General features: G+C 40.0%; 2 protein-coding genes and 1 non-coding gene across 3 annotated transcripts in view; 2 read left to right on the forward strand and 1 right to left on the reverse strand.

Moving 5' to 3' along the window:
* LOC131005561 (putative F-box protein At1g49610) overlaps positions 1-15,429 on the reverse strand; it is a 42,033-nt gene extending 26,604 nt beyond the window's left edge. Inside the window, exons 1-2 of the mRNA XM_057932569.1 lie at positions 15,323-15,429; positions 14,184-15,226 (exon numbers count right to left, since the gene is read on the reverse strand). Coding sequence (XP_057788552.1) covers positions 14,184-15,212 — 1,029 coding nt within the window. The 5' untranslated portion in view covers positions 15,213-15,226; positions 15,323-15,429. The remainder of the gene's footprint in view (positions 1-14,183; positions 15,227-15,322) is intronic.
* Positions 15,430-16,349: 920 nt separating this feature from the next.
* TRNAA-UGC (transfer RNA alanine (anticodon UGC)) lies at positions 16,350-16,422 on the forward strand. The gene has a single exon. It is a non-coding gene; the product is annotated as a tRNA-Ala (tRNA).
* Positions 16,423-18,466: 2,044 nt separating this feature from the next.
* Positions 18,467-24,991, forward strand: LOC131005568 (uncharacterized). Its single transcript, XM_057932578.1, has 2 exons — positions 18,467-23,824; positions 24,329-24,991. Exons 1-2 carry the CDS (start codon positions 19,498-19,500, stop codon positions 24,943-24,945), a joined length of 4,944 nt encoding a protein of 1,647 aa, XP_057788561.1. The 5' UTR covers positions 18,467-19,497; the 3' UTR covers positions 24,946-24,991.
* The last annotated feature ends 439 nt before the right edge of the window (positions 24,992-25,430 follow it).

Consider the following 25,430-nt stretch of genomic DNA (forward strand, 5'->3'; position numbering starts at 1 on the left):
TCAATTAGGCAAAAATTCGTTCTGAAATTCAAATGTTCACCCCTATAATAAAGAGCTAGCTAGGTACTTGTATATATACACGCCTAAATTTGAAATAATCCTTTATAGCAAATGAATGTACGTTGAAATAATTCTAAAAGCAAGGTTTGACATAATACCTAATACCTATACTACCGTTTACTTCAATGTCCAAAGATACAAATTGTCAAATTGAGAAAATGCATGTCCATTTAATTAGAATTTAGAGCAAATTCAAAGCTATTTTAGAATCCTAATATCATTGTGTCACGACCGCACTTACTAAGGATAGCAAATTCGGGGAAATCGCGACTAGGGAAGGGGAATTAGGAGCGGGATTAGAAAAGGGGCATGTTTAGCTTCTTGATGACTCGACTTGTATAAGGAAAACAATTGAAATTAACTAGAATTCAACGAAGGTCACAAGGAAACGTACATAATATTATCCAAAAGAGGTACTCAACGAGTTTGAGTACATTATTAAATAATACATATTGTTTTGACAAGATATCATAATGTCTTTAGCAAAATCAGTGTTCGCAGCGGAATAATAATTTGAGTATATGTATGAAGACATATACTCTACTCTGAAGTACTCATCCTAGATTGACAGAAGCTCCGCTTGCACACTACATCCTCGATCACAGCTCAACCTGCACATTTAAAAATACATGCAGGGCTAAGTACAAAAGTACTTAGTGGACACTTGCCGAAATTTACATACATGCATAATATTTTATTGTCAAGCCTTTCAACAGTAGTAATATACGAGGGTTTTCCTTTAAAGACTCGTATTTACCAAACATAATATCATTTCTTTCATCAATAACCCGCGCAGGTATTTTATATCATTAATCACCATATCAGTAACTCGTGCCGAGAGGGAGGCCTCCCTCTACGGACACTATGATCGGCCAACCCGCTAGATGACTCACGATCACAAGGTGTACACTAATTCCGAAGGGATTTGCGGTCCCATCCAGAATCCGAATTCGATTAACATCAGATAGGCAATTAATAATAAAACATAAAGCATTTAGGCATTGACAATATCATTTAAATTCATAAGCATAAAGTCTTAACAATTCTAATATATAATTTTAGTTTATACGTAGAAAGCCTACCTGAATAGCAGACTCACGGTTTAGCTCTAACTCTGGTGCTTGACCTTTAATCCGAGAAAATAAAATAAGATTCTAATTCTCGAAAAATCTCAATAAATGAGGATGCGTGAAATGATTATGCATGACTCATATTCCTTTAATTAAATTATGAGATGCTAATCCTATTTAAGGAATTAAATCTCGTCTTATGAGGTCAGATTATTAATCTTTAATAATCTACTCATCTTAAAATAATCTAATTCACTTACTAATTAATAATTAGTAAGTCTTAAAATTTTCTCTAATTAAACTTAATAGAATAATTATGAAGACCCAATTAAAATAAAAATAATCAAGGCCCAAAAGGAATTTAATTTGAGCCCAAATGAATAAATTCAAAGCCCAATGCATTAATAATATTAGGCCCAACATCAATTAAATTCTAAAGCCTAACAAATGAGGCCCAAGATAATAAAATCATGAAGCCCAATAAGTGAGCCCATCATCACCCTTAAAATAATTAGTAAATTTTAATATTAATCTTATCTCGTCAAAACCTTAGACTCAAAACATTATCACATGACTATCATTTAGGTTCGAAACTATTTATTCGAACATCAACCTGCGCATTAATCATAACTCGTTCTATTTATGTCATCAAGTCAAATATTCCGTCATTTAAAAACAAAACCTATAATATTACATAGATAAATTATATCATCATAGATCATGCTTTCTCATACATAAAACAATTTAATCCTTTTCAAATAATCCATATTAATAAGTCGTTTGAAAAGAATTAATTTAAATGAGAGTTTAACTCAAAATATTTTATTTTATAATCCCTTTATAAATACTTGAAATAAAGAACTCCATTTAAATAATTAATTTAAAGGTCAATATATAATTAAATTAATCAAGCTCAATTTAAATTAATAATTAAGAGCTCAAATAATTTAAATAGATATAAGCCCAAATTAATTAGATAAATTAAGTCTATCATGTTTTTCTTTGAATAAGGCCCAAACAATTAAATTAAAATAGGCCCAAATAAGAAAGCCCAAAATTTTTGGCCCAAACCCGGCTCAAACCCGGCCCAAACCCGGCTGAAACCCGGCCCAAACCCGGCTGAAACCCGGCCCAAACCCGGCTCCCTTTTCTAACCTAAATATACACACACAAACACCTCCCAACACACACACAAGCTGCGCCTCTTCTTTCTCACTCTCTCTCTCTCGCTTAACAGCCGCTCGGCTCTCTCTCTCAATCAAGAAAGAACGCTGCAACATCTCTCTTTCTCTCGCTCGATTCCGGCCATCTCCTCCCCGCGTCCTGGCCGTTCCGGTCGCCAGCGAGGCCGCCGCGTGGAGCTGCTGCCGCTGACTGCTCGTGGAGCACCAAGGCGAGCTTCTCGCCTGAAACCGTCGACTGCTGCTGTTCACGGAGTCGCGCCGACCGCTGCTGTTCATGGAGTCGCGCCGACCGCTGCTGTTCATGGAGTCGCCGCTGTCCGCTGCTGTTCATGGAGTCGCCGCTGTCCGCTGCTGTTCATGGAGTCGCCGCTGTCGCCGCCTGCGATCGACGGCCAGCAGCTCGCTGGAGGAGCGCCGCCGTCAGCCGCTGCCGTTGGCAGCAAGAATCCGGCAGCCGCCTCTCCCGGAGCCGCCGTCGCCGTGAGTCGCAGAGCTCCGACAATCCACCATCCTTTCTCTCTCTCTCTCGTTATCACTCACGATAGGTTCGTAATTTGAATAATTTTTCAGAAAATTCAACTTTGTATAAAGACTTGATTTTGGAATGAAAACTTGGTTTTCTGTATTCTTATTTTTACAACATATCATAGCTCATTATGTATCACAGAAACGAATGGTTTGCTATATTTGCTATGTCCATTTATGCATATGTAGGTTCTCTACCATTCTGTATTCCTAATTAAACCGAGCGTGCAAATGAGATAGTGAATACCTTGAAAGTTTTGTTTGTTGGTTGTTGTTGCTGAGTTATATGGTGATCTTGTTTCGTCTAAAATTCTTTGCAGCTGCTAAGATTTTAGGTAGTGAATGCCTTTTATAGGGAGTAAATACTGAAGCTGCTAGTGTGAAAAATATGGTGATAGTGCGGCTAAGTTTAGGCGTGGTTGAAGATTCAATGAGATTATATTTGCTGCTGACAAATTAGATTTGTCTGTTGAATACTTGAGATTTTGGTTGAAGAATTAATGAGATTTGCTTGTTGAAAACTGAAACCAAATGAAGGTGTTCGGTGTGAAAATTTTGCAGATATGCTGCTGGAGCTGGAGTCAAAAAAAATGTCCATAATAGATGGCTGAGCATGCTTGAGCATGCTTAAGGATAGCTGCAGATTTTCTTCACACACATACACTATTCCTTTTTTTTTTTTTAAATAAATCCAACTACCGGGGTTTTGTTAATATCGCGTGTTTATGAAACTACTCGATATCTGCTTCCTTTCTTAGCTAGAATAAATTCTAAATTAAATCCGTAGATTTAATTCTTCATAAACCGGAATAAATTCACGACTCAAGAAATAATAATAAAAATAAAAATAATTCTATTGTGATTAATAAATAACATGACTTCGCTAAGTCAGTTATGAATCTGAAATAATTATTGGCTTACTCAATAATTCTCATCGCGGTTTTATTTACGCGAAGCTACTGACTTGGTAATAAAATAATAATCCTGCTTAATTAGAATATAATCCAGTGTCATAAGTTGAATTTAATAATAAATATTACTACTGGGTTTAAATATAATAAAAGAGCGGGTTGTATACTATAATACTACCTACTACCCTCTTAACAAAAAATTTCGTCCCGAAATTTGCATACCTATGTGAAAAGTCTGGGTATTTTTCCTTTCATCTGGTCCTCAAGTTCCCACGTTGCTTCTTCCGGTCCATGGTGTCTCCACAGTATTTTGACTGACGCGATCGATTTATTCCTCAACTCTTGCACCTTTCGGTCCAAAATGGCTTCAGGTTTTTCTTCGTACGTCAAGTCTGGGTTAAGAATCATTTCATCTTGGTGAATCACGTGTTTTGGGGTCAAACACGTACCGTCCTCAGCTGTGACACGTGGAACACATTGTGGACGTTTCCAAAGCTAGGTGGCAGTGCCAACCTATACGCTACGGGACCTATTCTTTCAAGGATCTCATAAGGTCCTACAAAACGGGGTCTCAACTTACCCTTAACACCGAATCTAACGATCCCTTTCGAGGGTGATATTTTAAGGAAAACCTTGTCTCCAATCTGAAATTGTAGTTCAGTTCGTCGGGTATCAGCATAAGACTTCTGTCTGTCCTGGGCCTCTTTAATTCTTGCTCTAATCTGGCGGATGGTCTCAATCATCTCGCTTACTGCATCTGGCCCAAGGATTTTTCTTTCACCCACTTCGTCCCAGTAAAGTGGTGATCTACACTTCCTTCCATACAGCGCCTCATAAGGTGCCATATCAATGGTTGCCTGGTAACTATTGTTGTAGGCGAATTCGATTAACGGCAGCACTGATTCCCAACTTCCTCCTCGGTCTAACACCACTGTCCTCAACATATCTTCAAGGGTCTGAATTGTCCTTTCTGATTGTCCATCTGTTTGAGGGTGAAAGGCGGTGCTAAAGTTTAATCTCGTTCCCAACTCTTTCTGTAAACTGATCCAAAATCTAGAAGTAAATTTTGAATCTCTATCTGAAGTAATGGATATTGGTATTCCATGTAGCCGTACAATCTCACGAATGTACAGTTGGGCTAGTTTTCTCCGATCCATGGGTAATTGGAATCGGTATAAAATGAGCGCTCTTTGTGAGACGGTCTACTATTACCCAAATAGATGTGTTGCCCCTATTTGTCTTGGGTAGACCCGTCACGAAATCCATCGCTATGTGCTCCCACTTCCATTCTGGAATTTCCAATGGCTGTAATTTCCCATATGGTCGTTGATGTAAAGCTTTCACTTGCTGGCATGCAAGGCAACGCTCTACAAACGAGGCTATATCTCGTTTCATCCCGTCCCACCAAAATTTCTGTTTTAGATCTTGGTACATTTTGGTACTTCCGGGATGAGCGGTATAGGGCGTGTCATGAGCTTCACTCATGATCTCGTTTCTCAGTTCCTCGTTATGGGGAACACACAATCTTCCTTCAAAAAGAACTGCGTTATCCGTTGCCTCTTGGTAGCCTCCTGGCGTGCCTGTTCGGATCTTGAGACGAACTTTTTCCAAGCTCTCATCCGCTCTCTGGGCACTGACGATCCTTTCTCTGAGGTCTGGGACGGCTACTAGAGTTGCAATAATTGCTCTTGTCGTTGCCGGTGGCTGAACCACTTCTATCTTCAATTTGTCAAAATCTCTTACAAGCGTGTCCTCTTGAGTGAGAAGAAGTCCTAACTCGGATTGAGTTTTACGACTTAAAGCATCAGCTACTACATTAGCTTTTCCCGGGTGGTAGTTGATACCGCAGTCGTAATCCTTTACGAGTTCGAGCCATCTCCTCTGTCTCATATTCAAGTCTTTCTGCTCGAAAAAATACTTAAGGCTTTTGTGATCAGTGAAGATTTCACATCTAACTCCGTATAGATGGTGTCTCCAAATTTTCAAAGCATGCACAATTGCTGCCAGTTCCAGATCATGAGTGGGGTAGTTCAATTCATGTGGCCTTAGGTTGTCGCGAGGCGTAGGCAATGACCTTTCCTTCTTGCATCAACACACAACCTAGCCCATTTTTGGACGCGTCCGTGAAGATCACGTATTCTTTATCGGCTGCTGGAACTGCTAGCACTGGTGCAGTTGTCAATTTCTTCTTCAGCTCTTGGAAGCTGGCTTCACACTCTTCGTTCCACTTATACTTGATTCCTTTGCGAAGTAATTGCGTCATTGGTCTCGCTATTTTAGAGAATCCTTCGATGAATCTCCGGTAGTATCCTGCCAAACCTAAGAAACTTCCGGATTTCATTAGGTGTGGTTGGGGATTTCCACTCGCGCACTGCTTGCACCTTGGCGGGGTCCACCTTGATTCCATCTGCTGATACGATGTGCCCTAGAAACATTACTTCTTTCAACCAAAATTCGCACTTGCTGAATTTGGCGAACAACTTTCTCCGTCTTTAATGTCTCTAGGATGATTCTCAAATGATCTTCATGCTCTTGGTCATTCTTAGAATAGATGAGGATATCATCTATAAACACTAAGACAAATTTGTCTAAGTATGGATGGAAAACTCGATTCATAAGGTCCATGAATACTGCCGGTGCATTGGTTAGACCAAATGGCATGACAATGAATTCATAGTGACCATATCTTGTGCGGAAAGCGGTCTTAGATATATCATCTGGTCTGATCTTCAGTTGATGATAACCAGACCTTAAATCTATTTTTGAGAATACACTGGCTCCTTTGAGTTGATCGAACAAATCATCTATCCTTGGAAGAGGGTATTTGTTTTTAAGCTGTCAGTTTGTTCAACTCTCGATAATCAATGCACATCCTCATGGTTCCATCTTTCTTCTTGACAAAGAGTACAGGCGCTCCCCAAGGCGAGACACTGGGTCTGATGAAACCCAAGTCCAAGAGTTCCTGTAGTTGCACCTTTAATTCTTGTAGTTCCTTTGGGGCCATCCTGTACGGTGCCTTTGATACTGGGGCAGATCCAGGTTCTAGATCAATGGTGAAATCTAGTTGTCTGTCTGGAGGTAGTCCCTGGCAATATTTCAGGAAAAACTTCTGGAAAGTCTCGTACTATTGCCACATCTTCCACCCTCTTGTCTTCACTAGCTTCCCCGTTTAGGTAGACGAGATAAGCTGTGCTTCCTTCCTTCATCATCTCTTTTCTGGCTTGTAATGCGGATATCACTGGTACTCTTTTCTTCATACCGATGCCGTGAAATTCCGTCGGTTCCTTTCCAGGTGGTCGAAGAGAAATTTTTCGTTACTACAAAGGATGGTGGCGTGATTCTCAGCTAGCCAGTCCATTCCTAAGATCATATCTACGTCCCACATGAGCAGAATATTAAGATTGTTCGCTACCATCTTAAGTTCTCCTATTTCAAATTCTACATTCGAGCAAACATGTGTGGTGGTAGATCTTCTCCTGAGGGTGTAGTGATTCTTAAGGCACACTTAGCTCGTTCTGATTCGATTTCTACGGTATCTACGCAAGGGGCAGATATAAAAGAATGCGAGGCACCAGTATCGAACAGAATCATTATGGAAAAACCTTTAAGCTTGCCCATACCTGCCAGGTTTCCCTGGTTTTTCTCGGGCTGGTTTTGGGTGAGAGCAAAGGCTCTCGCCTGCTGCGGCAATGGTTGCTGCCGCCTCTGTTGCTGTTGGCGCTGTTGGTGCTTGTGTTGGTATTGCTGCTGGTATGGCTGTTGTTGGCGGGGCTGGTATTGGTATTGCTGCTGGTATGGCTGTTGTTGGCGGGGCTGGTGTTGCCCTTGAACTGCTTGCAGGGGCTGGGCATAAGTGGCTCTGATTGCCGCGCCCTGCTGTTTGTTGGGGCATTGTGAGGAGTAGTGGCCCTTCTGGCCACACGTGTAACAACTGTCAGTTCCAGCCTTACAGACACCACGATGTGGTTTGTGGCATTTTGGACAAAGGGGAACTTCATTTTGTCTTTGGCTGCCTCCAGCCGGGGCAGGACCCTGTTGCTTCCCTTGTCCTTGTTGCTGATATTGTCCCAACGGCGCATTTCCTTGCCATGGCCTCTTGTTAGTCTGGTTTTCATTTCCTCTATGGTCGTTCCAGTTGCGCTTCCCTTTAAAGTTCTGAGGGCGTGCAGGTGGGTTGGCTGGCGCTGAGGTCTGTGGCGGAGCCAACCTTTCTACTGGCATCGCAACTTCGATGTCCAGTGCCCTGTTCAAAGACTCAGTGTATGAGAGTCCACCATGACTAGCTAGAGTCATCCGAATCTCGTGCCTCAGACCGGCACAAAATTTCTCCGCCATTTTCTCATCAGTATCCACCTGTTGCGGAGCATAACGCGATAGATCGCAGAACTCTCTGTCATACTCTGTCACCGTCTTCTTCCCTTGTTTCAGGCTATAGAACTCAGCCTCCTTCTTCTTTCTGTAGCTTTTGGGAATATACTTATCATATAATCCCGTCTTAAAGTCTTCCCAAGTGTATGCTGCCCATTGTTCGGGAGTCAGAGTCTTTCGACGGGCTTCCCACCAAAAGTCAGCCGATCCGGCTAGTTGGAAAGACATACACGAGAGTCGCTCCTCTTCTGTGCAGTGTAGGAAAGTGAAGATACGCTCCAAGGCGCGTATCCAAGCTTCGGCCTCGGCTGGGTCGCCTGTCCCAGTGAATGTGGGCGGATTCTGTCGAAGAAACAGTTCTTCAGTCCTTCTAGCAGGGGGTGGAGGGGGTGGGGTAGGTTCCCTGTCGTTTCGCCGCCCTTCAGGTATTTCATCGCGATTTCCATCATTGTTAACGTTTCTCCTAGGGGGGCGACCTCGTTTAGGCGGCATTCTGCAAATTACAAACACCCTTTTTAATACATTCTATACAGGAATCTCTAAGGCAATTAATAAAGAACTGTTTGTCAAATTTAACTTATCATAACTCCAAAACTAAGATATTAACAGGAACCGTTGCATACACAAGTCACATTATTCAAAGTTACTACATTCTTAACTGACTTGTGAAGAATAAAACCCGTAGAGAAACATAAAACATACACGAGATCGTCGCAGAAAGCCCATGCTAGGGTCATATATAGATATATCATGAAAAAAAATTGCCTCATCGAGGGCTTTTACATCGTCAACCAAAACGTAAGTAAAGTCGATCCGAGTACTCCCTATGGTGTACCGGTTTACTAGCTAAGCAACCTCGCAAGGGTTTTTATTCGCGGAATGTCCTAGAGACCAACATTTCCGTACTAATGCTAGCTAGAAACAACATAAATAAAAACATAGTCATTGGAACGAATTATCGTTTCCGGAGTACATCCACAAGCTAAAAACTATCAAATTTGTGAACTCTGAGTCGCGGTACGACTGTTCCTTGGTGACGCCAGGGGGTCCTCTTCTGGATCCTCCTCGGGGTCCTCCTCCTCATCCTCCTCGGGGTCCTCCTCCTCATCCTCGCCCGGCTCCCAGCTGGGCAACGGAGTCTCTCCCTGGCCCTCGCCTGTCTCCTGCATGATCTGGGCTGAGCGGAAGATATCGTCCACAATCTCACGGATCGGATCGTCTCTGGTGCTGATCCTGGCCGTGGCACGAGGCTTGATCGGAGCTGGAGTTGGCACGGGCTCGGGACGAGTAATTCTCATCGTACCATACTGTGCTGTATCGTCATCCTCCTGCATAGGGTATTTGCCCTTATCTAGAAACTCCCTCATGTTGGCCATGACCCTGTCGACATCTGCCATGGCAGCCTCAAACCTTGCGTCTATCGTAGATATCAGTGGTGGTGGAGTAGCAGTAGCTCGGATCGCTGAGTCAGGAGGCGATGGGAAATCCCTACGAGCCCGTGGACGAGAAGGGCCTGCCTCGTCATCGTGCCTACCACGGCGCCCTAGAACTGAGGCTCGTGGTGGAGGATCTCGGGGCAAGGCCATCGGAGACTCAGGGGCAGTAGCGGGTGTCTCCGCTGGCAAAGGCGTCCCCACTTGTACGTAGTCTCCCGGAAGGATGTAGGGCCCTAGAGGGGCGCGGCCCCACAAAGTGAAACAGATCTGAAGCTCCGCAATAAAGCTAGGGAAGTCTCCCATGAGGTCGTGGTAATCTTCTCGGCGAAAGATGTAGTGGGCAGAAATCTGCCTAGCCCATCCCTGCCACTCGGAAGGTAACAGTAAGATCAACCTCTGGATACCGTCATACCCTGATACTCCATGTGCACTCGCCTCGACCCAGTGTCTGTGAAAACCTGCGAGGAACTGTCCGAGGTTATCCCCGTGACATGGAGCATAGGTGCGGTAGGACCGCTCGACCTCCTCTGGACTAGCCCATGGGGGCAGTGGTCGTCGTCGGGTGAAAACAGTCCTCGCCATCTAACAAAGGAAGTTCTATCGTCAAAAGTAGCACACGACAAGTAACTTAAGGCGATAAGGTTCTAAATATCTAAAATCGGAAAACAAGTTCGGTTCAATAACCATAACGTGCAAAAACACTTCATCATCTAAATCTAGCATTTACACAAGTCATACAGGTTCTTAATACTTAATCATAGATTACCTAATTCGACTATCATATAGTTCTAGTGTCGTTGTTTACCGGACTTAGGGCTTGTTATGTGATGATGATATTTTCTTAAATCTAGCAACGAGCACTAAAAGTTTCAACAAAATAAGTTCAAAAGGCCAAGCTAATTCGAGATCTCATCGTAGAAAAACACTCGAATATTTAAGCTATGCCCATGCCATCAACGTACTATTGGCGTTCGTTATGCTGCTCAATCTTCATGCTTGTGGTTTCATCATGCGACCCCTCGTGTAATTCTTCTTTCTCTATTTCGACCATCATTGTCGATGTCATCGTAACATGAAGAAAAATTAAGGCATCTCCCTAAGTTCTCTTCTATGTTCCGTCGTGAGAGTGAGCATATATAACTTAACAGTTCTAAGTTCTTGTGATTCATACCATAGTCATACTTATTCATGCTTCATACATTTCAAGAAATTAACTTAATTAAAACTTGAAATTACTTACCATAACCTCCGTTGAGCGTGACGAGATGTAGTGCCAAGCTTTTGTCAACTAGTTCAAAGTGTATTTACTTACTTAATCTAGACTCAACTTAGAAGAAATGAGTAGTACTCAGAGCAAAAGAAATGCTCTGATACCATTCTGTCACGACCGCTCTTGCTAAGGATAGCAAATTCGGGGAAACCGCGACTAAGGGAGGGGATTTAGGAGCGGGATTTAGAAAGGGGCATATTCGGTTTCTTGATGACTTGACTTGTATAAGGAAATCAATCGAAATATCTAGATATCAACGAAGGAAGGGACCGTACATAATAATATCCCAAAACGGGATACTCAATGGGTTTTAGTACATTATTAAATAATACATATTGTTTGACAAATGACATAATATCTTAACGTAATCAGTGTTCGCAGCGGAATAATAATAATTTGAGTATATGTATGAAGACATATACTCTACTCTGAGGTACTCATCCTAGATTGACAGAAGCTCCGCTTGCACACTACATCCTCGATCACAGCTCAACCTGCACATTTATAAATACATACAGGGCTAAGTACAAGAGTACTTAGTGGACACTTGCCGAAATTTACATACATGCATAATATTTTATTGTCAAGCCTTTCAACAATAGTAATATACGAGGGTTTTCCTTTAAAGACTCGTATTTACCAAACATAATATCATTTCTTTCATCAATAACCCGCGCAGGCATTTTAATATCATTAATCACCATATCAGTAACTCGTGCCGAGAGGGAGGCCTCCCTCTACGGACACTATGATCGGCCAACCCGCTAGATGACTCACGATCACAAGGTGTACACTAATTCCGAAGGGATTTGCGGTCCCATCCAGAATCCGAATTCGATTAACATCAGATAGGCAATTAATAATAAAACATAAAGCATTTAGGCATTGACAATATCATTTAAATTCATAAGCATAAAGTCTTAACAATTCTAATATATAATTTTAGTTTATACGTAGAAAGCCCACCTGAATAGCAGACTCACGGTTTAGCTCTAACTCTGGTGCTTGACCTTTAATCCGAGAAAATAAAATAAGATTCTAATTCTCGAAAAATCTCAATAAATGAGGATGCGTGAAATGATTATGCATGACTCATATTCCTTTAATTAAATTATGAGATGCTAATCCTATTTAAGGAATTAAATCTCGTCTTATGAGGTCGGATTATTAATCTTTAATAATCTACTCATCTTAAAATAATCTAATTCACTTACTAATTAATAATTAGTAAGTCTTAAAATTTTCTCTAATTAAACTTAATAGAATAATTATGAAGACCCAATTAAAATAAAATAATCAAGGCCCAAAAGGAATTTAATTCGAGCCCAAAAGAACAAATTCGAAGCCCAGTGCATTAATAAAATTAGGCCCAACATCAATTAAATTCTAGAGCCCAACAAATGAGGCCCAAGATAATAAAATCATGAAGCCCAATAAGTGAGCCCATCATCACCCTTAAAATAATTAGTAAATTTTAATATTAATCTTATCTCGTCAAAACCTTAGACTCAAAACATTATCACATAACTATCATTTAGGTTCGAAACTATTTATTCGAACATCAACATGCGCATTAATCATAACTCGTTCTATTTATGTCATCAAGTCAAATATTCCGTCATTTAAAAACAAAACCTATAATATTACATAGATAAATTATATCATCATAGATCATGCTTTCTCATACATAAAACAATTTAATCCTTTTCAAATAATCCATATTAATAAGTCGTTTGAAAAGAATTAATTTAAATGAGAGTTTAACTCAAAATATTTTATTTTATAATCCCTTTATAATTACTTGAAATAAAGAACTCCATTTAAATAATTAATTTAAAGGTCAATATATAATTAAATTAATCAAGCTCAATTTAAATTAATAATTAAGAGCTCAAATAATTTAAATAGATATAAGCCCAAATTAATTAGATAAATTAAGTCTATCATGTTTTTCTTTGAATAAGGCCCAAACAATTAAATTAAAATAGGCCCAAATAAGAAAGCCCAAAATTTTCGGCCCAAACCCGGCTCAAACCCGGCCCAAACCCGGCTGAAACCCGGCCCAAACCCGGCTGAAACCCGGCCCAAACCCGGCTCCCTTTTCTAACCTAAATATACACACACAAACACCTCCCAACACACACACAAGCTGCGCCTCTTCTTTCTCACTCTCTCTCTCTCGCTTAACAGCCGCTCGGCTCTCTCTCTCTCAATCAAGAAAGAACGCTGCAACATCTCTCTTTCTCTCGCTCGATTCCGGCCATCTCCTCCCCGCGTCCTGGCCGTTCCGGTCGCCAGCGAGGCCGCCGCGTGGAGCTGCTGCCGCTGACTGCTCGTGGAGCACCAAGGCGAGCTTCTCGCCTGAAACCGCCGACTGCTGCTGTTCACGGAGTCGCGCCGACCGCTGCTGTTCATGGAGTCGGGGCCTGGAGTTGCAGAGCTCCTAAATCCCCTCCCTTAGTCGCGGTTTCCCCGAATTTGCTATCCTTAGCAAGAGCGGTCGTGACATCCGCCCAGCCGCACGAACTCTCATCGCCGGTGACTTCGTCCGCCCAGCAGCAGTGCAGCACTTCGTCCGCCCAGCAGCAGTGCAGCACACTTCGTCCACCCAGCCGCACGAACTTCGGCCGCCGCCTCTCTGTCACTCCAGTTCGGCTCGCCGCCAGACTCCACCGCCGCGGCGCCACCGTCGTTCAGCCATGAGTTTGGAAATAGTAGATCCATGGATCTGGACCCACGGATCCGCGGATCTGACAGATCTGGATCCAAAATTTTCAGACCCGCGGATCTGGATCCGGATCTGGTATATGAAAACGGATCTGGATCTGGTATTGGCCAGACCCGGTTCAGATCCGGCCCGTTGCCATCCCTAGATGCAATCAAACTAAAAGAATGTCGATAATTCCTTATCATCTATTATGGTTATTACGATACTAACATACGAGTCAGAAGCTTGATATTTTACCTAGCTGCAGTGCTGCAATTGGTTCAAAGCTAATCACAAACAAAGCAAAATCTACTAGGTAATCCATAAAAAAATTTAAAATTACATAAAGGCATTAAAAAAGATAGGAGCTTATTGCCTGATAAAAGTGATAAGACCTAATATCATTATTAAGTAAAGAAGCCAATGATACAAAATAAAACATACTAACGTCGCCATGCCATCCAAGGTGATATGCACATTCAGTTAGAACTATGAAAACAAGATCAATAAGTATGCTGAATAAAATAAATAATGAAATCTTTATCAAACAAACATGATTAGAATAAATGTGATCTCTTCATCCCCATTGTTACTTTGTATCAATCTATAAATAATAAATGTAAGCCATAGAAAATAGTTCAAAGAAACCAACCTCGATGCAACAGTACGATAATGTGACGTTTTCAACATGTTGGATGGTTGTAAGAATTTGATAAAATCCATCTCCAAGAAAATTGTTGGTGAATAGTACCTCGTTCTCAGTCTCACTTCCAGGAGAGGCAATATCATCGTCATCAAAATAATGCAGAGCATAAAACCCAAGAGTCGCACGGCTTAAACATGGGACATTCATCAACCAATATTTTCTATATGGAATTCCCTTAACTTCTAATCTTTCAAGGTTCAGGGCCCAAATCCTCAGCTCCGAAGCCAATGAATCCAGAGATAGATAGTCATGACTATCACCATCGGATAAATACTTGTTAATCGACAGCACTTTCAAACTACTAGACCGGATACACAAGCTTTCACATCCTTCAATCAACGACAAGATTAAGACTTCCAACAGAGGGCTACCAGACAATATTAGGTTCATCACATTTTCATCGACACAACCATTATCAATCGTTAAACTCTTGAGTTGATTCCACTGCACATTCCCATCAAACCTAAGGAGGCAATGTCTCAACGATAACACCTTAAGCGACGAGCACTCATACACATACGGTGGCACCCAGTATGTTTGGAGCTTATAATCAAAATCATATTCAGTCAATGAAACAATCTGTAACTCCATATGCATGTATAATTCTTCGACTTTATTTAACATGGCAAAACGCAGCCACGAATGAATATATCCAGATACTCTTGATTCATTAAACCCATAACAAGAATCAATTTCCCCAAACATTGCTGCTTCGAGAAGCCCATCCCACGAATCAAGCTTCAATTTCAGAACCCTAACCCCATTCCACTTCAATAAAGCCTGATTAACAAAGTTTACTAGCCTATCTGTGTCATCAAACGAAACCGTATAATTGTCGAAATTGAGGAAGGGGGTGGTGGTCCAGAGGTTTTTCCATCTCTTAGATAAAATTGTAGTTCTAACAACATCGCTCATCGGCAACAACCAGAATATGTGAAATATTACAGAATCCGGCAACTCACTGAGTCGATCCATCTAGATCTACAAGTCTACAAAATCAATACCTCAGAAACATAAATCAACTCAAAATTTTACCTAGATTTATTCGCAGCAGTAACACATACTATCAAATCATCGAACATTACCTCAAAATTAAAGCTTTGCCGTGGCGGTTGCTTCAGCCCGAAAAACCCTCGTTCGAGCTTGTGAGATCCTTGGTCCCACAATATAGCGTGTAACACACGTATTTCACTCTTTTTTTTTTTTGAAACTACTCTTAATTTCTCTATTTTATAAGTGTTTGTAATAAATATAAAAATATTATTATATACTGAATTCTAATTAATATGTATCACTAAAAATTAAAATTTTACATATAATAACTTTGAAATAATTAATCGAAATAATCTATTATTAATTTGAATAAATATACAAAAAATAACTATAAATTCGAAAGAAATAATAAATTATAGTTAATTATCTTAAACTAATATTAAAACATAATAAATTTAGATAAAAAATTAAGAATTGAACACGACTTTAAATTGTGAAATAGAGAATCTCATCCATAATTTTAGATACACAAACTTCAATTTTCCATATCAAATTAGATTCACCCTCCGCGATGCATGGCAGTAATTATTAAATTAAGTTGATAATTGAAAAATTAAATTAAAAGTATATCACGGTCGACAATTATATAGGTTAAATTAAACATATGAAAAACTTTCAAAAGTATATAGTATAATATAAGAAATCTAAATAATTATATCACAAAAATATAGAAATACACTAGAAAGTTTTTTTTTTTTTTGAATAAAATAAATACAATATTACAACTGCATCCAAATATTTATATACTTTTTGAAAATGGAGTAGAAGTGTTGTAAATTTTAGAAAATTAATTAAAATATTTTTATTTAGTCACTTGAATTTGTGTATAGGGATAGGCTATATATATTTATTAAAATTTAAAATATGAACTAATTAAAATATCTTAATTCTACGTAGAACATGCCCTTTCCTCTGTCGACTCCAGATTTTCAAACCTTCACACTCACTCTGATTCACTCCACACTTCAAAATTGAACTCTTCCCGGTAAAATTAGTGTTTACTTGTGCGTACATGCATGTTAATAATACAATAATTTTCATCAGAATTCAGATTAAAAAGGGGATGTAGCTCAAATGGTAGAGCGCTCGCTTTGCATGCGAGAGGCACGGGGTTCGATCCCCCGCATCTCCACTTTTCTTTTTTCAATTACTTCAAATACTATTTAAATAAATAATGTATTTATTCTTAATTTTGTCTGTGACTTCGGGTTGCACCGGGCCATATTTTTTTGACCCGAACCTCGCACCTTGGCTACGGGCTCGGGCCAGCACAAAAACACAGTATTCAGCCCGGATAAGTTTAGGGCCGGGCCGGGTTTCTGCAAGTTTGAAATCGATTGGGCTTTGCTAGTTTGTTGACGGGCCAACACAAATACTTAGATCAATTCAATATACATGTACAAATTATTCACCTCATTTCATCATCTTGTTTTAAGTTGCTGCAACAGAGGAGAAATATGCTGCTGATGTTAAAACTGTTTGAACTTTTTTTATTCTGCAACCAGCAGAATAAATTCTATTTAATCGAAGAAAATAATAGAGCATAACATGATTCTGTTTTAAGCATTAGTTAGTACAAAAACTAAAAGAAGATGTAACTCATATAAGAAAATGATAATGCTAAGTGTCCATGTGTTGTACAATTACGTCTCGAGTTTGAATTCACCATCACGCGATCTTAAAAATTATTTATTATTTCACCAAAAATAATGATTATGTTAAAAAATATATAGCGAATTCATTTTGGAAATCATAGCAGATAAACAATGTAGAAAAAAAAACTTACAAGCAGACTTTTCTTAATGGATTCAGCTAAATGATGGATATATAAGATTTCTTGGACAAATATATTCCCCTGAATTGTGTGCTTGCTTTCTAAAAACTTTCACTAAAAGTTGGTCCATAAATTTTTCATGTATATTCATCTACTATTATATATTTCCATTGGATACATACATTTTCTAATCTACAAAATTCTAGTCCTAACACCATTGCTACATATCATTTTGAACTGAAGCAAGAGATGAAATCTACAAATAATTCTTGACTGCAAGGGATAGTGAGGCCGCCCATCGGGTGATTGAACCCGAACTCTTCCTCAGCTTGAAACAACAACTCTTGAAACGAGGGGTGGTTCAAATACGCCACTGGAATAACAAACCGCTTCTTTTCATTATCTCCAACATAGACAGCAACATGCCCCTTGGGAACTTCGGCTGACCTTCTCTCGCTGGACAAAGACCGTCTCAGCATCTGGCGAATGGCCATTGTCGAACTAATCAAATAAGTGAAAGGACAAGTTTTTTTATTTTCTTTCAAGTCAAGTAGCTGTGAAAGAAATCAAAATCAAGAAGAGAGCTAAAGAAGGCTTGTTGTGATGGTTGAAGATGAGAAATGTGTTGTATATATATATAGGTGGAAAAGAAATGTCTCATCTCATTGAAATTCACATTGATAGTTAAATGGATATGTGGTGGCTATGCAACAAAAGCTAATAAATCATCACATGGATTTGTCTATCAACCACTTACACATTTTAAGCAAATGGATCATCACATGAGGAGTTGTGATCACATGAAGAAAAACAAGAATTTGTGATGTAAAACTATGTACTCTACCAACACTAGCAACAAGGGCCCTCACATAACAAACCTTGATGCCTATTTTCCACCTAAAATAAATTTATTTTCATGACTTAGTATTATTGATTGGGCGTATTTATACGCATTTATTTGGGGGATTTTGGTGTGGTTTCTATGTTTAATTTGTGTTAAATATCGTCTTTGGATATGAATTATGGTCTTATATAAATGTTTATGGTATTTGATAGGTTTTGGAGAAAAGTATTGATTTTGAGAAGAGTTTTGAAGTCGTGAAGCTGTGTGAAGAGGAAGTTGTGCACGTCTGCCGTGCGGTGTGCCCATTCTGCCTGGGCGTGAATTGATTGCATGGATTGAAGGCTAAAGTGCCGAAAAGAAAGACATGCTGGGCCACCATGTTTGATTTGGACTGATTTTAAGTTAGTTAATTAGCTAGTAGTCCATTAGTTTGTTTTTGTGGACTTTACGTTACTTTTTTTAGTTGCCTATTTAGACTAGGTTAGTAGGTTTTGATTTTTCCTTAGTTATATATATATTAGCTAGAGATCAATTTGGGAGGGACTTTGTTTTTGGAGATATCACAATACACCATTCCAGACGGCAACTTTGAAGCAAAATTGTGGATGCAAATTTGGAGTTCTCAATTCAAGTTTTATTCCTTCATCTTTCCTTTGCAATTAATTATTTATTTTGTTTGATTTATTTTTATTATGAGTTCTAGCTAAATTTCTATATTCCGGCATTGATTAGGGAAGCACTAGCGAAATTATTCTGTGAGATCTAATTGTTCTTATACTTTATTTTTATGCTTGCATCTGCGATTCTCCATGTTTAATGATATTAATTGTTTTGATCCATTAGATAGTTGCAAATATTTATTGGGTTAGAATTAATTATATAGCCAATTGAACCGGCCATCCGTAATTGTGGTTTAGGTTTGATTAGTGGTAAATTGACACATCAGGGTCAAGGGAAAAGCAGTCTTAATTCAATAATCCTGCGTCAGAGTTTATTGGTTTTGAATCGGGTTTCTCTAAATATTAATGCTGTCGGCTCATTAAACCTATAGAGCGTCTCTTACGGTTGTCAGTCGATTAGGGTAGTAATTAGTGAAGCGTCTTCCTGATTATCGAATAATTAAGGAGAAATAAGATCACGTCAGAAGCGTCTTCGGTGGTTATAACTGGTTTGTTTGCATAATTTAAAGTTATTTTTGCATCGATGATCGGAATAATTGAGCTAGGGTGGACTTAATTGATTGCTGGAATTCTTTTATTAATTGTTGGAATTTTTATTCATCTTTTAGTTAATTGGAAAAATTGGTTTATTCGGATTTTATTTATTTAATTTTAAGTTTAGTATTTTCTATATTTTCTTCTCAAAATTTCGTGGTTACTTTGCAGACTTTAATTAGAGAAATTCTCGCCAGTCCCTTGGGAGACGATTTTGCTTACTGCTGTCTGCGCAGTGTGGGCATACCGGCTGACTGCCGGATATTTTTGGTGTAAAACGACGCATCAAATTTTGGCGCCGTTGCCGGGGATGGTTTTAAGCAGGATTTTACTGATTTCAGTCTGTCTTTTATTTTTAGTTATTTTATTTTTTTTATGCCCCGTTCTTCTCGTACAGGCGTATTAGTTTTTGATCCAGAAATCGAGAAGACTGCACGAAAGTTGAAGAAGCAAGCTAAGGAGTGGAAAAAGAGATCCAATTCTGCTCCACCGAGTCTTGAGGATAAAGAAGAAATTAAAGATCCAATGGGTGACCGTAATAATAGGGATGAGGAGAATGATAGAGAGATCGTTGATCCTCGACAGGAACCACCTCAACTGATCAGAGAGTTAGGCCGTCATAGAAGCAATCGCCCTTTGTGCATTGTCCTTCCTGCCATTAATGGCAACGCTGAAATACGGCCTGGTTTCATTCAAGTGCTACCCAAATTCGGTGATTTACCTGGAGAGAGTGCACACAAGCATCTGGCTGAATTTGATCTAGTTTGCTCAACTCTACGCCCTCATGGTTTTACTGAAAATAATTTGAGGCTATTGACTTTTTCTCATACTTTGCAGGGTAGAGCGAGAGATTGGCTTTTTGATCTTCCTCCTGGTTCGATTAGAATTTGGGGAGATTTAGAAGAACAATTCTTGCGAAAATTCTTTCCTGAGTCCAGAGCTGCAAATTTGAGAATGGCCATTAGCAGCATTAAACAGAAGAAGGCGGAGAGTTTAGCCGATTATTGGGAGAGATTCCAACAGCTATGTCGCAAGTGTCCTGATCATGGATTTTCTGACTACCAATTGCTTACTAACTATTTTTATCGTGGTATGTCTTCTTTTGATAGGAAAATTGTTGACGCTGCTTGTGGTGGAAGCTTGACCAATAAAACTTTGGATGAAGCAAAGCAACTCATCGTTGACATGGTTTCAAATGGCCAACAATATGAGGATGAGGATGATGATCGTTATAGGCCAGTGCAGAAAGTAGAAGATTCCAACATGAACGAGAGAATTGATGCTCTCACCTCTTTAGTTAGAGGACTTGCTGTCTCTAAAACTCAACACGTTCAATGTGGAATTTGCTTTGAAAATAATCATCATACTGATGCATGTCCATCTCTGCAGGATAATAATACTGAGCAAGCGTGCATGGGATCCGCTGATGAGCAAGAGATGAACGCACAAAGGCAAAGGCGAAACGACCCTTTTTCCAACACCTACAATCCAGGGTGGAGAAATCACCCAAATTTTAGGTGGAGACAGCAGGAACCAGGGATGTACGCGCCGAATCCGCCGCAGGCTGGACAGTATGCCCATACCGCACGTTCTGCACCGAGTTCTGCACCCAATATGAACGATATCATGAAGAGCCTCGCCCAGAGCAGTGAAATTGTGAAGAATTTGGTGCAAAGTCAGCAGGCATTCCAGCATGAAACTCAGGCAGCGTTGAGTAATATGGGCACACAAATCACGCAGTTAGCCACTCAGGTGAACAAGCTGCAGGCGAATCAAGGCCGACTTCCTTCTGTCACGGAGATGAATCCCAAGGAAAATGCAAGTGCTGTAACTACAAGAAGTGGGAGAATTCTAGCTGAGCCACAGCCTAAGCAGCAGGACAAAGAAAAGCCCGATGAAGCCAAGGACGATGCAATTAGTGAGAAGTCACCAGAATCCACCGAGCCTATCTCTTCTAAGGTAAGTGGAAAACCTAAGGTTTCAATTCCTCAATCACTGACTGCACCACCTTTTCCTTCTAGGTTGGCTCAGAACAAGAGAATTGAAGAAGAGAAGGATATTCTGGAAATCTTCAAGAAGGTAGAAATAAACTTGCCCTTGCTTGATGCAATTAAGCAAGTTCCCAGGTACGCAAAGTTTTTAAAAGAGTTATGCTCTAAGAAAATGAAGTTTGGGAATGATGCGAGAATTCGAGTGAGTGAGAATGTTTCTGCTGTTCTGCAAAGAAAATTACCCCAAAAGTGTCGAGATCCTGGTATGTTCACTATTCCATGCATTATAGGTAATAAGACTGTTGAGAGAGCCATGCTAGATTTAGGAGCATCCATAAATGTCATGCCTTATTCTGTGTATAAGGAGTTGCAATTAGGACCTTTGAAAGACACTCGTGTTATCATTCAGTTAGCTGATAGGTCTACTGCATATCCCGAAGGTGTTGTTGAGGATGTCCTTGTCAAGGTCAATGATTTGATTTTTCCTGTGGATTTTTATATTGTTGATATGGATGATTCTGCCTCTGCTAAGCAATCTTTGATTCTTTTAGGGAGACCATTCATGAAAACTGCTAAGGCAAAAATTGATGTGGATAGTGGAATGCTTAGCCTTGAATTTGATGGAGATGTTGTCACATTTAATATTTTTGAGGCTATGAAGCATGTTGAGGATCCTGAATCTGTGTTCATGATTGATGTTATTGACCATTTGGTTGAGGAATTTGTTGAGAATTTCAGGGAGGATGAGCTTGAGCGGGTTATTTTCAGTTCCCTAACTGAAGAGAACACCAAAACTGAGGAGAATGAAGCCATTAGAGAGATTATCATGCAGCTGTACTCTACGGAGGAAATTCCAGTTCGGCACTTGTCGAGCAGGATGCCCATACCGACCAGCACAGAACCGATTTTGCCCTCTGTTGTGAAGCCACCAAAGCTGGACTTGAAGGTACTGCCCCAGCATCTGAAATATGTGTTTTTAGGAGAGGATGACACGCTGCCAGTGATCATCAGCAATGAACTCAGTGCAGAACAAGAGGTAAGGTTGGTAAGTCTTCTTAAGATGCATAAATCTGCCATTGGATGGACTATAGCCGATATCAAAGGTATTAGTCCCTCTACTTGCATGCATAGAATCTTACTTGAGCCTAATAGTAAGCCGTCTAGGGACCCTCAAAGAAAATTGAACCCTGTCATGAAAGAAGTTGTGCTTAAAGAAATTCTTAAATTGCTTGATCTAGGGATTATTTATCCGATTTCTGATAGTACATGGGTCAGTCCTGTTCATGTGGTTCCTAAGAAGTCTGGTTTTCAATTGGTTAAGAATGAGAAGAATGAGTTGATTCCCATGAGGTTGCAAACTGGTTGGCGTATGTGCATTGATTTTAGGAAGTTGAATAATGCTACTAGGAAAGATCATTTTCCATTACCTTTCATTGATGAGATGCTTGAGCGATTGGCTGGTAAGGAATTCTTTTGTTTTCTTGATGGCTACTCTGGATATTTTCAAATTTTTGTAGCTCAGGAAGATCAAGAGAAAACCACTTTTACTTGTCCTTTTGGCACTTTTGCATGGCGTCGTATGCCGTTTGGATTATGTAATGCTCCTGGTACTTTTCAGCGTTGTATGATGAGTCTATTTTCTGACATGATTGAGAGTTGCATAGAAATTTTCATGGATGATTTTACTGTGCATGGAGACTCTTTTGACCATTGTTTGACTAATCTTGAACAAGTTTTGCAAAGATGTGTCGACACTAATTTGGTGTTGAACTTTGAGAAATGTCATTTCATGGTGAGAGAGGGGATTGTTCTTGGGCATGTGATTTCTGCAAGAGGAGTAGAAGTTGATAAGGCGAAAATTGATTTGATTGTTAAGTTACCTTATCCTTCTAATGTGAAAGAGATTCGTGCTTTCTTAGGCCATGCAGGTTTTTATAGGCGCTTCATAAAAGACTTCGCAAAGACTGCTCAACCCCTCACTAGGTTGCTTCATCAAGATGTGTCTTTTGTGTTCGATGACAAGTGCAAGGAGGCCTTTGATTTGTTGAAGAGTAGACTCACTTCTGCCCCCATCATTCAGCCACCAATTTGGGGAGAACCTTTTGAAATCATGTGCGATGCAAGCGACTACGCCGTTGGAGCAGTGCTAGGGCAGAAAGTTAGGAAAGAGAGCCATGTGATTTACTATGCTTCCAAAACTCTCAACCCGGCTCAATGCAATTACACAACCACGGAGAAGGAGCTTTTAGCCATCGTTTTTGCTTGTGAAAAATTTAGATCATATTTGATTGGTTCTAAAGTTGTTGTGTACTCTGACCATGCAGCTCTTAAGTATTTGCTCTCTAAGAAAGAATCTAAGCCTCGCTTGATCCGTTGGATTCTACTTTTGCAGGAATTTGACTTGGAGATTAAAGATAAAAAGGGAGCCGAGAACTTGGTAGCTGACCATCTGAGCAGACTGCAGACTGTGTCGGACGGTATGCCCATACCAGACGACTTTCCAGACGAACAGCTGCTGCACATCGACGGTAACACTCCCTGGTATGCTGATTTGGTTAATTTTCTAACTGCTGGAGTTTTTCCTAAGGGAATGGAGACAACCCGTAAGAATAAGTTGAGGAGCCAAGCAAAATACTTCATATGGGATGATCCTTATTTGTGGAAGACTTGTGCGGATCAAGTGATACGACGTTGCATCCCTGATGAGGAGATTCATTCCATTTTGAAATTTTGCCATGCTCATGCTTGTGGAGGTCACTTTGGTCCCAAAAGAACGGCACGTAAGATTCTTGATTGTGGTTTTTATTGGAAAACTATTTTTAAGGATTCTTACAACTTCTGCAAAAATTGTGACAAGTGCCAAAGAACAGGTAATATCTCTTCTCGCAATGAAATGCCTCAAGTCCCTATTTTGGTTTGTGAAATCTTTGACGTTTGGGGGATGGATTTTATGGGGCCGTTTCCTAGTTCTTTTGGAAATTCTTACATCCTTTTGGCTGTTGATTATGTTTCGAAGTGGGTGGAAGTGAAGGCCACCCGCACTAATGACTCTAAAGTTGTTGCAGGGTTCCTTAAGGCTAATATTTTTAACAGATTTGGAGTGCCACGTGCCATCATTAGCGATCAAGGAACTCACTTTTGCAACCGCACTTTGGAAGCACTTTTCAAGAAATATGGAGTCCACCATCGAGTTGCCACGGCATATCATCCACAATCCAACGGCCAGGCTGAAGTTTCTAACCGAGAAATCAAGAGCATCCTTGAGAAAACAGTCAACCCGAGACGAAAGGATTGGAGTTTGAGACTGGACGATGCGGTATGGGCATACCGCACTGCATTCAAGTCACCGATTGGTATGTCTCCGTACAGGCTGATTTTTGGGAAGCAATGTCATCTACCTGTTGAGATGGAGCATAAAGCTTTTTGGGCCGTGAAGGAATTCTGTTTAGATGAGAAAGTTGTTGGCAAAGAGCGAAAATTTCAACTGCAAGAATTAGAGGAGATTCGATTGGAGGCGTATGATCATGCAAGTCGTTACAAGGAACGAACCAAATTTCTACATGACAAATACATTCGAAGGAAATCCTTTGAAGTTGGGCAGAAGGTTCTCTTGTTTAACGCACGCTTAAGGATTATGCCAGGAAAATTGAAATCTCGTTGGTTGGGCCCGTTTGAAGTTGTTAGTGTGAGTCCTCATGGAGCTGTGGAAATCCAAAGCCTCGAAACACGAAAGTGTTTTAAGGTTAATGGACAATTACTCAAGCCATACTATGCTGGAGTCGAGATGGAGTCGTTCAATGCGCTCAGCCTGACGTCTCCAACCATTGTCTAAGGATTTTTGAACTTCTTTTCTGTCCAGCCAGGGACGTTAAATAAAGGCGCTCATCGGGAGGCAACCCGATTTTTCTTGCCCTTGTTTTGTTTATTTTCGTTTTTTTTTTCTCTTTTTAAAAAAAAATAAAAATAAAAAATAAAAAAATAAAAATAAAAAAATAAAAAAAATAATAAAAAAAATAAAAAAAGAAGAAAAATGTAGTTTTGTTTATTTTCGTTTTTTTTTTCTATTAAAAAAAAAAACTTGGGGTGTGTTTTGGTCAATTTCGCAGGTTTGGGGGTTACCCTCCAGTTTCTGAAAAGTTGGGGGCCAAGGTGCAAATTCTGGAACTAGGATTTTTGACTAAAGTCAAAATTCCCTCAATTTGGTTTCCCCAAACACCACCCCCTCCATTCCACCGCTGCTCCGTCCGTCCACTCCTCTTCCGGCGTCGGCGCGCCACTCCGCACCACCGGAGTCGCTCCACCACAACAGCCGCCATT

Source organism: Salvia miltiorrhiza, chromosome 1 (assembly GCF_028751815.1).
Source record: "Salvia miltiorrhiza cultivar Shanhuang (shh) chromosome 1, IMPLAD_Smil_shh, whole genome shotgun sequence".
Taxonomy (NCBI): Eukaryota; Viridiplantae; Streptophyta; class Magnoliopsida; order Lamiales; family Lamiaceae; genus Salvia; species Salvia miltiorrhiza.